Source organism: Sinocyclocheilus anshuiensis, unplaced genomic scaffold (genome assembly GCF_001515605.1).
Source record: "Sinocyclocheilus anshuiensis isolate Anshui unplaced genomic scaffold, SAMN03320099.WGS_v1.1 scaffold85, whole genome shotgun sequence".
Taxonomy (NCBI): Eukaryota; Metazoa; Chordata; class Actinopteri; order Cypriniformes; family Cyprinidae; genus Sinocyclocheilus; species Sinocyclocheilus anshuiensis.
Window position 1 is genome coordinate 2,048,153 of NW_015536800.1, and position 11,343 is coordinate 2,059,495.

An 11,343-nucleotide genomic window follows, 5' to 3' on the forward strand; every position below is an offset into this window, starting at 1 on the left:
CTAGTTCATGCATTCATGACCTCTAGACTGGACTATTGTAATGCACTGCTAGGTGGTTGTCCTGCATCTTCAATAAACAAGCTACAGGTAGTCCAAAATGCAGCGGCTAAAGTCCTTACCAGGTCAAGAAAATATGATCATATTACCCCAATTTTACAGTCTCTGCACTGGCTACCTATTAAGTTCCGTATCGGTTACAAAATATTATTACTTATACACACACACACATTGAGACAGCCAATCCTACAGTGTTTCCTGTACATTCCCAGTGTCCCCACAGGATTTTGTGAGACTATGGTGGGTGCACATTGGTTCCTCTAGTCTAGGGGGTTCCAGGCGTAAGAACATTTTGTTCAATTTAATTTTAAATACATTAATCTGGTTCATTTTGAGAGCAGAATCAAGTGACTAGATCAATGAAGAAATATGTGCTCTTGTAAACAATTTTTTGTTCTACTAGTAATTTATTTATTGGTTGCATAGATGTGCAGTGCTGTCAGACGCTCAGCAACAAATCCTCCTTTAATGTTTCTTATGGGCCAGTGAGGGTCTTTTTTTTGTTCGCACTGAAGTAAATTTAAAACAATAAAAAAAAATAGTCTGGCCAATCATAGGCCCCTGCACACGTGGGGCCCCTAGGCTACAGTCTAGGCAAGCCTGTGCGATGAGGTTTTGCCACAAACTAACTGGCTTCTCTCCTGTATAATTTATGTCTCTTCAGACCTTAGAACTGTACATGAATGAAGAGCTTCTAGAACGTTTGACCTCCTAACTTAAGTCCTTTTCACAAATTGAACATAGAAATAAAAACAGTATAAATAACAAAAAATAACTGGGCCAGAGCCGGCTCACTTCTGGCGAGCTGCTGCCGACACACAGCCGAGTGAGCCGACACTCAGCCGCAACCGGCCCGATTCCGCTGGCTACCTGGGAAATATGTAGACTAATTTGCGCACATCAGGGAGTCGCTCTCAAAACGCGGGGTATTAAAATCGCTTTTGAATGCGCGTCAAGTCAAGTCACCATTATTTATGTAGGGGTCTGAACGTGAACGAGCGCACCTTTTTTAACAACCAAAAAGTGGCTGTTTCGTTGTCTGTTGAGGAAGTACAGACGTTCTTCTCGTTGATAGCAGAGGAGCGGATCCAGCGAGAGCTTGATGGGGCGACGCGGAATGAAAAAGTTTTTCAGGAGTCGCGACAGTAGAGGCGGCGCAACTAACGACATGTGAATAAACCTGCCCACTCTAAAGCGATACTAAACTGCAGTGGAAACGCAAACTGAACCGAGCCGTACCACGCAGTGGAAAAGCGCCAAGACAGGATCACTTCAAAAATCGACCTGAAATAGTAGACCATCCAGGGACTTTTGGCATAGGCATAGCCTACTCTTTTCAACATACTATGCTTTGGGACACACTTATTCTAATCTCCCATACTATTTAGGATGGATAGTATGAACATTCAGACGCAGGGCAGGTTTTTGCTGGTCAACAGCAATAGCAAAGTGCCAGCAATGCGCCTGAACACACCTCGTTTCCAGACCAGCACGCCCATGGGCGCACAAATGGGCGGATTGGGCGCAAATGCATTTGCTATTTAAACAGTGGGGTGCAGGACGTGAAAATGAAAAAAAAAAAAAAAACACTTGCGTCGCGCCTGGCGCCGCATTGCGCCGGGTGTATGATAGGGCGCTATATGTAATGTGCAACTCCATGATTGCTTGAGTCAAAACCGATCGCAGAGGGAAAATGAGTGCAGTGACCCGGGCATGAGTGTGTGATACAGAACATACAGGTGCATCTCAATAAATTAGAATGTCGTGGAAAAGTTCATTTATTTCAGTAATTCAACTCAAATTGTGAAACTCGTGTATTAAATAAATTCAATGCACACAGACTGAAGTAGTTTAAGTCTTTGGTTCTTTTAATTGTGATGACACGACATTCTAATTTATTGAGATGCACCTGTAAGATCCTCTCACAGAATGGCATTTGTTATTTTAGTATCACTGATTTTTATTTGTGTTTTGAGTTTTATATATATATATATATATATATATATATACATGCATACATGCATACATACATACACACACATATATATATATATATATATATATATATATTCCATAGGGTATTCCATTATAAAGTTAAGTTTTAAGTTATAATGTTAAGTTTTACTAATGTTATGTCTTTTTTTTAACACCTTCATTTTTATTTCAGTTTTATATATTTTAGTACATCAAGTTAAAAAACTAAATGAAAATTAGAATGTTGCCTTGGCAATTAGCTGAAATAAACTAAGTTTATTTCTGTCAAAGTTGATTTAAATTAAATTGGTATTTTATTTCAAGTATTGCACTTCAAGTATTTCAAACGTAATGGTTTTAGTTAGCTCTAATGACCTAAATGGTAAGCCAACACAATGAAATATTGAGCTGTTACTTATTAGTTGAAACTTCCTGCTGGAAGGCAATTTTAGCTAAAATATTTCTTAAGCATTCCTTTGTTAAATGTTTATAGGTTACACTTGATTCTGTTTTGCCTGATCATGAAACCGGGGGCTGTTTCATAAAACAAGTTTAAACAAGCCAGGTTTATTTCAGTTAATCTGACTTATTGTCAGTTGATTTGGTTCAAAATAAGTCAGACTAACTGAAATAAACCCGGCTTATTTGGTAAATTTGTTTTATGAAACAGGCTCCTGATTATTCAAGTCTGGTAATATACGTTAACTGAAATACTTCCTTGAATTACAACACAAATCTTGAGTCCAAAAGTTAGCTGTCTGTCTGTCTGTATTTATGTAAATACCTTCTTCAGTTATTTTAGGATGTGCCACACCATTTACACCAGTACAGTGCCTGGCCTGCAGTAACTGGTTGCATAACTGAGGTCCGTGCTGCTTTCACTGCCTGCAGGCCATGCAGAGTGACACATTCACAGCCATGCAGAGATGTGACAGACATTCACAGCTTTAGTGTGGGTGACAGCGATGGAGCAGCATCCAATGTGAATAATTTTGGTTAGTTCTCTTTTCTTACACACAAACACTGACATTTGTTTTTCTGGTAAGAACTGTATTGACTTCTATTGTTATTACTGAGCTACAGTGATAATATTGCACATATTCTTTGGCATAGCATCTCATAATTTTGACTTTTTAATCTAATTATTTTTACTTTTTCATAATAATGATTTTTATGGCATAATTATGATTTGCCAAAACATGATTTTTTTTCTTATGTGGCAGAAATTGGCCTTCATAGTGTAAAGGCCTTTACACAAAGAACAATAACTAAAACCATAAAGTTAAAACTATAAGAGGAGATATTGTGGGAATCACTTTCAGAATGTTTTTTTTTCCCGGAGCAATTATTGACAATAAAAATATTGTCAATATATTAAATCCCTTGCTAAGCTGAACTTGACACGAACTTGGACTCTCAGAGCACTTTTCTGAGAACAGTCAGTGGAAAGTATGCAAATAATATCATCCAATATTGACCACAAGTCTGTGTATTTTAGCATTCTTTGCATTCCTCGCAATGTCTTAGCGTTCCACACTTCTTTAGTCTCCACTGAAACATTCATTATCATATTAACTTAATTTTTAAATGTTTGTTTTCACGACTATCAGAAAATACAATTATATAGAATGTAAAAAAATATATATAGTCCTTTAATTTCGCTTTTATTGAAAATGAAAACTGTAAATGAAAATCACTAATAGCAGGAGTTTGGCGCCCTCTGCTGTATGACATAATATCTACAGGTACAGTTTAAGGATCTTCATGAACGTAAATAAGGCTACTGGATATGTACATGAACGACCTTTTATGTACACTCTCAATACTGTTTTACATTTGTTTTATTTATATTTCAGTCACGTTGAGGAACACAGAAATATCTTTAATAATAGGCTACATGTATTGTTGTTTTTCACACAAGATGTTAAAACCAGATGCTAAATTATTTTGATAAAAGTTAACATCGGACAGTTCAAATAACGGAAAGCTTTTTCTTAAAGGGGTCATATGATGCGATTTAAATTTTTCCTTTCTCTTTGGAGTGTTACAAGCTCTTGGTGCATAAAGAAGATCTGTAAAGTTGCAAAGACTAAAGTCTCAAATCCAAAGAGATATTCTTTATAAAAGTTCAGTCAGCCAGCAGCATCATATGACCCCTTTAAATTTGGGAGACAGGTTTATAACCACGAGTGCTCTACCAATGAGCTGCTACGCAATGGCAAGAGCCAATCACGTGCTCCGCCCCTTGATCAAAACCCCGCCCACTCCGTTTCATTCACGGACGTGCTGCAATCATTCATTTATAGTCGAACAGAAACAGTCACGGGTCGCACTATTACTAAATTAATTCAGAGTAACCGTCAACATACATATGACCGTTTAACCACGTCGATCGCTTATTTGTTTATCCGTTGAATTACAGTTTAGTTCCGAGTTAGATCAACATGGAGAACGGCCTGGAAAGCACAGGAGACAGTCGTCTGGATCAGGCTGTCACGCAGTGGCTGCAGTATGACAAGGTAACACCAAACATATGCTGCTGTGTAGCTTCAAGTAGCTTTAAATATGTTAAATCTGACATCTTTAGTGTTGAAAACTGAAGTTTAGTAGCTTGTTACCAAACCTGGCTTAAAAGTTCCTTTGAAGTGGCTTATTAACTAACATCTCAGTTATGAAACAGTGAAGAGAAACACCCTGACATTGCTTTATAATGTAATGACCCACTAAAGCAGTTTTCAGAACTAGACCTGCTTGTACAAGATGCTTTTCAGGAAGTGCTCTTACTAACTAAATTACTCGACATGATCTGAATAGCGATTCAGTCAGTTCCTTATTGATATGCAGTTATTTAAAATAGACTTTTGATCAGAGACTGATCAATCCTGCATAAAGTTAGTTTAGGTCTATACTCTCATTTGTCTCTCAACTGTAAAATTAATATGCAATACTGTTCAGAAGTTTGGGTGTAGTAAGATTTTATTGTTTTTGAAAGCAGTCTCTAATGTTAACCAAGGCTGCATTTATTTGAGCAAAAATACAGTACAAACAGTAATATTTCTATTTAAATATATTTTAAAATGTCATTTATTCCTGTGATGCAAAGTCTTCAGTGTCACATGATCCTTCAGAAAGCATCCTAATATGCTGATTTGATGCTCAAGAAATATTCATCCATGTTGAAAACAGTTGTGCTGCTTAAAATGTTTGTGGAAAATGTGATTTATTTTTCAGGATTCTTTGATGAATAGAAAGTTCAAAAGAACAGAGTTGATTTGACATAGAAATCTTTTGTATAAACATCTTTACTATTTTGTTTACAGTAGCATTTATAAATGTCTTTACTGATGTCTTTAGATCAAATTTAATATGGATCCTCACAGAATAAAAATAAAAAATCTTACTGACCCCAAACTTTTGAACAGTCGAGTAGATGAAAAAGCAAATCATATTATCAATACTTTGACATGTTAAAATCTCTTGACTGCATATATTGGCAAATCTGAGCAGCTCACAGATCACGGTGTTATTTTTCTCAAAAGAAAAATCTGAGAAGCAAGAGATTTAAGAATAAGCCTCCAATTTATATCAAGATAAACATGTGTAATGTCTCTTTAGCAGTGTTTTGGAATTGGGCAAATGTGGCTGATTTATTTGCTACAAACGCATTACTTGCCTGAACTCAAATTGAAAGAGCATTGTGCTTGGAAAAACAAAGAAGCACGGCACAAAACAGTTTCTAGACTGTCCCAGTTACACTGAAACACTTAAACAGTATTAGAGTATCCCCTAAGACACCATTTAAATAGCATGTAAATAAGTGTCAATGGACATTTCCATAAAAGTACTTACAATGCATATTAGTGCTGTCATTACAGCAATTGGAGTCCTGTGCTTAACTGGGTCACATGAAACAGTTAATGGTTTTACGCAGAAGTGGAAGGTCATTGATTAAGTAAAATTAGACATTCAGGTGATTTCAGCCATTTTTAAGGTGCAAATATGTATGTACACAATATGTGTTTAACAATATGATTTTTTAAAACTGTATATTGGCTGTGTATTCACCAAAATGATTGTATTGGCCTGGGTTCTGCCCAGACAGGTCATCATAAGAATTTATGCATTCAGGAATGGATCAGAGCCCTTCGCTTGCATCCTCACATGGTCTCATTTATGAGTAGAATGAAAGCATATTGTCCCTCACATGGTGGACAGGAGACATGTAGACACACACTCACCCACAACACTAATCAGAATCATCAGGACAAAGTGCCTAGAGATATAGAGGCTCTTTTCATCCCCCATTCTCTTTCTTTTATTGTCACTGCTATATAAAACTGACCCTATTTACTTTCTTAATACACATTCCTGGTCTAATTGTGATTTTGTGAGTGCACATTATTTGAAAAGATTATTTTTGTGTGTGTGTGTTTACAGAATCCAAAGACGGCTGCTGCTGTGCGGTCTATGGTTAAGGATAGAGCCATGTCAGAGCTGCAGAAGTGTTTCGGGGCCCGTATGGAGTTTGGCACAGCGGGACTGAGAGCCACCATGGGACCTGGAGTGTCCTGCATGAATGACCTCACCATCATACAGACCACGCAGGTGACATACTCTACACAAGCTTTCCGTGACATCTTATCACTTATTATCTTTTCACTCTGAATAATATACAAGAGGCCTAAGCTATAATATCAGATTAGGGTATTCAAGTGCTCTTGGTTCCCCACAGGTGCCCTATAGGCTGGCGGTTTGGTAGTATCTTGGTTGTATGTAAGCGACCAAGATAGTCAAAACAGCAGCTGATAATGTTTGTTATAATAGTAAAGTATGTCCTGGGAACTATATAACCTCCTACTATGCAACACCCACATCTCAAAAATCCAATCAACAACCCATTCATAGAACCAAGTACATGCCATTATACTTGTATGTATGTCACAATACAGAAAAAAGTCACTACTTCCGTTTCATCGCGACTTTAAGGTGCAGTCACATTTGCAAAATCTTGTGGGCAAATAAGGTCTGTTGCCTGTTATCAAGAGTAGTTGTCTGTGTAGTGATGTATACAGTTGAGGTCAAAAGTTTACACCCCCTTTCAGAATCTGCAAAATGTTAATTTTACCAAAATAAGAGGGATCATACAAAATGCGTGTTATTGTTTATTTAGTGCTGACCTGAATAAGATATTTCACATAAAAGATGTTTACATATAGTCCACAAGAGAAAATAATACTTGAATTAAAAAAAAATGACCCTGTTCAAAAGTTTACATCCCCTTGATTCTTAATACTGTGTTGTTACCTGAATGATCCACAGCTGTGTTTTTTTGTTTAGTGATAGTTGTTCATGAGTCCCTTGTTTGTCCTGAACAGTTAAACTGCCTGCTGTTCTTCAGAAAAATCCTTCAGGTCCCACAAATTCTTTGGTTTTGCAGCATTTTTGTGTATTTGAACCCTTTTTAATGAATCTGAGGTAAAATGAACTGGCACTACACAGCGTCTTGTTGTCTTCGGAGCACCTTTATTGTTTGGTTTCTGTGTAGACCTGCGTTCGCCTCTCGTTATTTACACTACATGGGCGAATCGGTGGGCGGGGCTAAACAGGCAGTGATGTAGAAGCAGGCATTGATCATCTTCTGTGGAGGTGGTGTTTAGCCACACTATTATATCTTAGAGTTGTACATTCCATAAGCTGTTTTTAAACTAACAAGACAGTTTTCAATTCTGAAAATTACAGGATGTTTTTATAGCACAGTCACTTATATATCAAAAGATCATGGGAATTTTGGTTTCTCAGTTCATGACCCTTTAAAATAAATTACAGATGGCAGGTATTCCTATTGAAATAACTGGATTTCACCTGCAAAAATTAGGTGAACAATGGTAAATGTGACCTCACCTTTATGTTGCTGCAGTGCTACTCACATACATATTCATATGTATATGTATATCAGTATACATATCCAGCCATTGATCATCTTCTGTGGAGGTGGTGTTTAGCCACACTATTATATCTTAGAGTTGTACATTCCATAAGCTGTTTTTAAACTAACAAGACAGTTTTCAATTCTGAAAATTACAGGATGTTTTTATAGCACAGTCACTTATATATCAAAAGATCATGGGAATTTTGGTTTCTCAGTTCATGACCCTTTAAAATAAATTACAGATGGCAGGTATTCCTATTGAAATAACTGGATTTCACCTGCAAAAATTAGGTGAACAATGGTAAATGTGACCTCACCTTTATGTTGCTGCAGTGCTACTCACATACATATTCATATGTATATGTATATCAGTATACATATCCAGCTTGGTGTACATTTAGACTAAAGGGTAGTTCACACCAATGTTAGGCATGAAAATTTGGTCAGATTTTTGCATGGAATTTATCTGTTCAAACCAATGAGAAAAATGGGCAGATGGGCTAAATAAAAATGCACATTCATTCTCTGACAGGAGGTGGTACTTGTAGAAAAGCAGAAATACAGAATATGAAAGGGCAGTGGAGTGCAACTTTTCATTTCTGACAACCTTTTTGTTAAATAGAAGTCAAGCAGTATTTATATTTGCTCTGCTATTCACTGTTGCTTAGCAAAATAGTGTTTTTGTGAGCGCTACCAAGCCATCCGCTTGTTAAGTAGTGACGTAAGGAATGCTGTTTCCAGGTCCAAGCCTCTAATCATTTCACTTCAGAATACCATCTCAACAGCTGTTTATGAGCTCTATTTATTCATATTACCAAACCTTCATCTTGGTGTGAACAGGCCTTAAAGGGATACTCCACTCATTTACTCACCTGTCCCAGATGCATGACTTTTTCTGTGGAGCACAAACAGAGATTTGTAGAAACTTTGCAAAGCATAATCAAGTTAATGGGCAAAACTGTGTGTTCCACAAACCATTTATCACATTGTCACAATAAATTTGGTGTCCTGTAAGGCTATGGATCGATGGTAATTACCCTCTTTTGCTTCTGGTAGGGTTTCTGTGCGTACCTGGAGCAGTGTTTTACAGATCTGAAGCAGAGGAGGGTGGTGATCGGGTTCGACGCTCGCGCTCACCCCCCTAGTGGCGGTAGCAGTAAAAGATTCGCCTGTCTTGCTGCTTCTGTCTTGATCAGTCGAGGCGTCCCAGTCTACCTCTTTAGTGACATCACACCCACTCCATATGTGGTACGTATGAACCTGCTGTACTCATGGAGAGAAAGTTCAGATTTATTATTAATTCTGATATGTTAGAGCCATGGTGGTAGAGCACGGCACATTAGCACCCATTTAGGGGTGCAGGTTCGAGTCTTGACATTGGCATGTTCCAGTACCATTTACTTTGTTCTCCTCCATTTAAATTGTTCTCTTAACAATAAAAAAGAACAAAAATGTCCTTTACTTGGTCATGCCTTGGCACAGTAATAGTATCACCATGGTATTTTGACATATGCTAGTGTACTGAATGATTACCATAATAATTTCTATGCAACATATTCAAAGATATAGTAACATTGTCCAGATATTTTCTGTTCATTATTTAGAAGTGTTGTCCATTGGGGGTAGAGGTTTGTGTTCTAAGATCTTTGAAATTTGCAACTTCCTGCTACAAAGAACTAATCACAAACCAACATCCAAACGCATGAGAAAGGAGACAGAGAGACACAACTGCACGTGAACACATTGTGAGATTGTTGCATAAGAGACTAGAGGGGTTCATGAAGATTCTTCACCAATCATCAACTTTTCTGTTCCCATGAGTACACGGACACGCTCTCACTCATTCTCTTATCACTCTCTCAACCTTTCCCTTTGAGCCCTCAAACAGCTTGCTCTCACTCTGTGTCCTCTAGCCTAAAAACTTTTTGGTCACTGTTATGTAAAATGGAAGTATTAGTCCAAAAAAACATTGATTTAAAAAGTAAAAAATAATGTAATTTGAGAGGGAAAATGTTATGCCATCCGCATAACTTGCCATCTCTCCAAATCTGTAACTTGGTGGCCCTGGTGGTCTAAATGTCATATTTTAAATTTTCAGCTAAGCATGGGTTCTGGGTAAAATTTTTGGCACAGTCAGAGAGCTGCCACAGCATGGTCATGTGCGCCTTGCAAGCGCAGAGCACGTTTGTTCAACCGTGCTTTTTTTGGACATATACCATGTACTTTTTATGTTGTGTTACTTTTATAATTTACATGATACATTGTTGTGTTACTCTTAATAAAAGATATCTACTATGTGACTAATAACTAATTATGTTTAGTACTTACACTACTGTTTAAAAGTTAGGGGTTAGTATGTCCTTTTGAAATGTTTATTTATCAAATTTATCATGGTATCCACAAAAATGTATAAAAACGGATAGTTCCCTCCCAAAAAAATCATTGTAAACCACTGTTTCTTGGGGCTGATTGCTTTAATTTAGCAGAGCAAAAAAATGAACATCTCTTCTCTTCCCTTCTTTTCTTTTAGCCTTTTACCGTATCACATCTAGGATTGTGTGCTGGTGTTATGGTAACAGCCTCCCATAATCCCAAACAAGATAATGGATACAAGGTAATATCGATCCCTAAATAAAATGTTTGATTTGAAAGAATATAGCATGTTTGATATGACGCATTTTTCAATATGTGTGTTTAAGGTGTACTGGGCAAATGGAGCTCAGATCATTCCTCCCCATGATAAGGGCATCGCTGCAGCTATTGAACAGAACCTTGAGCCGTGGCCTAAATCATGGGACACAGATGGAGCTCTTCAGAGTTCCCTACTCAATGACCCATACCAGGACATACACAGAGAATACTGCAAAACCATACAACAGCACTGCTTTCACAGGTACACTCACAAAGATATGCCTGCAGAATTCCATTTGAATGATCTGATATTCATTTTCAAAAATTCCACGATCAATACTTCCAGAACATGCCTTTTAATATCTTTTAATAATATTTCAATCATGACAACTCTTGGAACATTTTAGCATGGTGATGAATATGACAATGTTAATGTATTTGGTCTTGGCGGAACAGATCTGCTATGCTGCTGCTGAATTGCTGCTGCTGTTGGTTATTGCTGTAGTTGAAGATTATTGCTGCTGCTGCAAGCAAGTACAGGAACTTGCTACTGCCAATGCATATGGCAATACGGTGCCATGAGTATTTAAGACATACTGCTGCTGCACAAATACCAAGTTCGTTTAATCTCTGAATATCATCAGTTATGTTAACACCCCGTCAGAATGCGCCATCTAGTGTTTCATGACTGAACTATATATTTATATGCTACTTAAAGGGATAGTTCACCCAAAAATGAAAATTTGATGTTT

General features: G+C 37.3%; 1 protein-coding gene across 1 annotated transcript in view; it reads left to right on the forward strand.

Moving 5' to 3' along the window:
* The first annotated feature begins 4,310 nt into the window (after positions 1-4,310).
* Positions 4,311-11,343, forward strand: part of pgm2 (phosphoglucomutase 2) — a 13,644-nt gene continuing 6,611 nt past the window's right edge. Inside the window, exons 1-5 of the mRNA XM_016444158.1 lie at positions 4,311-4,550; positions 6,469-6,636; positions 9,017-9,208; positions 10,491-10,574; positions 10,660-10,853. Coding sequence (XP_016299644.1) covers positions 4,476-4,550; positions 6,469-6,636; positions 9,017-9,208; positions 10,491-10,574; positions 10,660-10,853 — 713 coding nt within the window. The 5' untranslated portion in view covers positions 4,311-4,475. The remainder of the gene's footprint in view (positions 4,551-6,468; positions 6,637-9,016; positions 9,209-10,490; positions 10,575-10,659; positions 10,854-11,343) is intronic.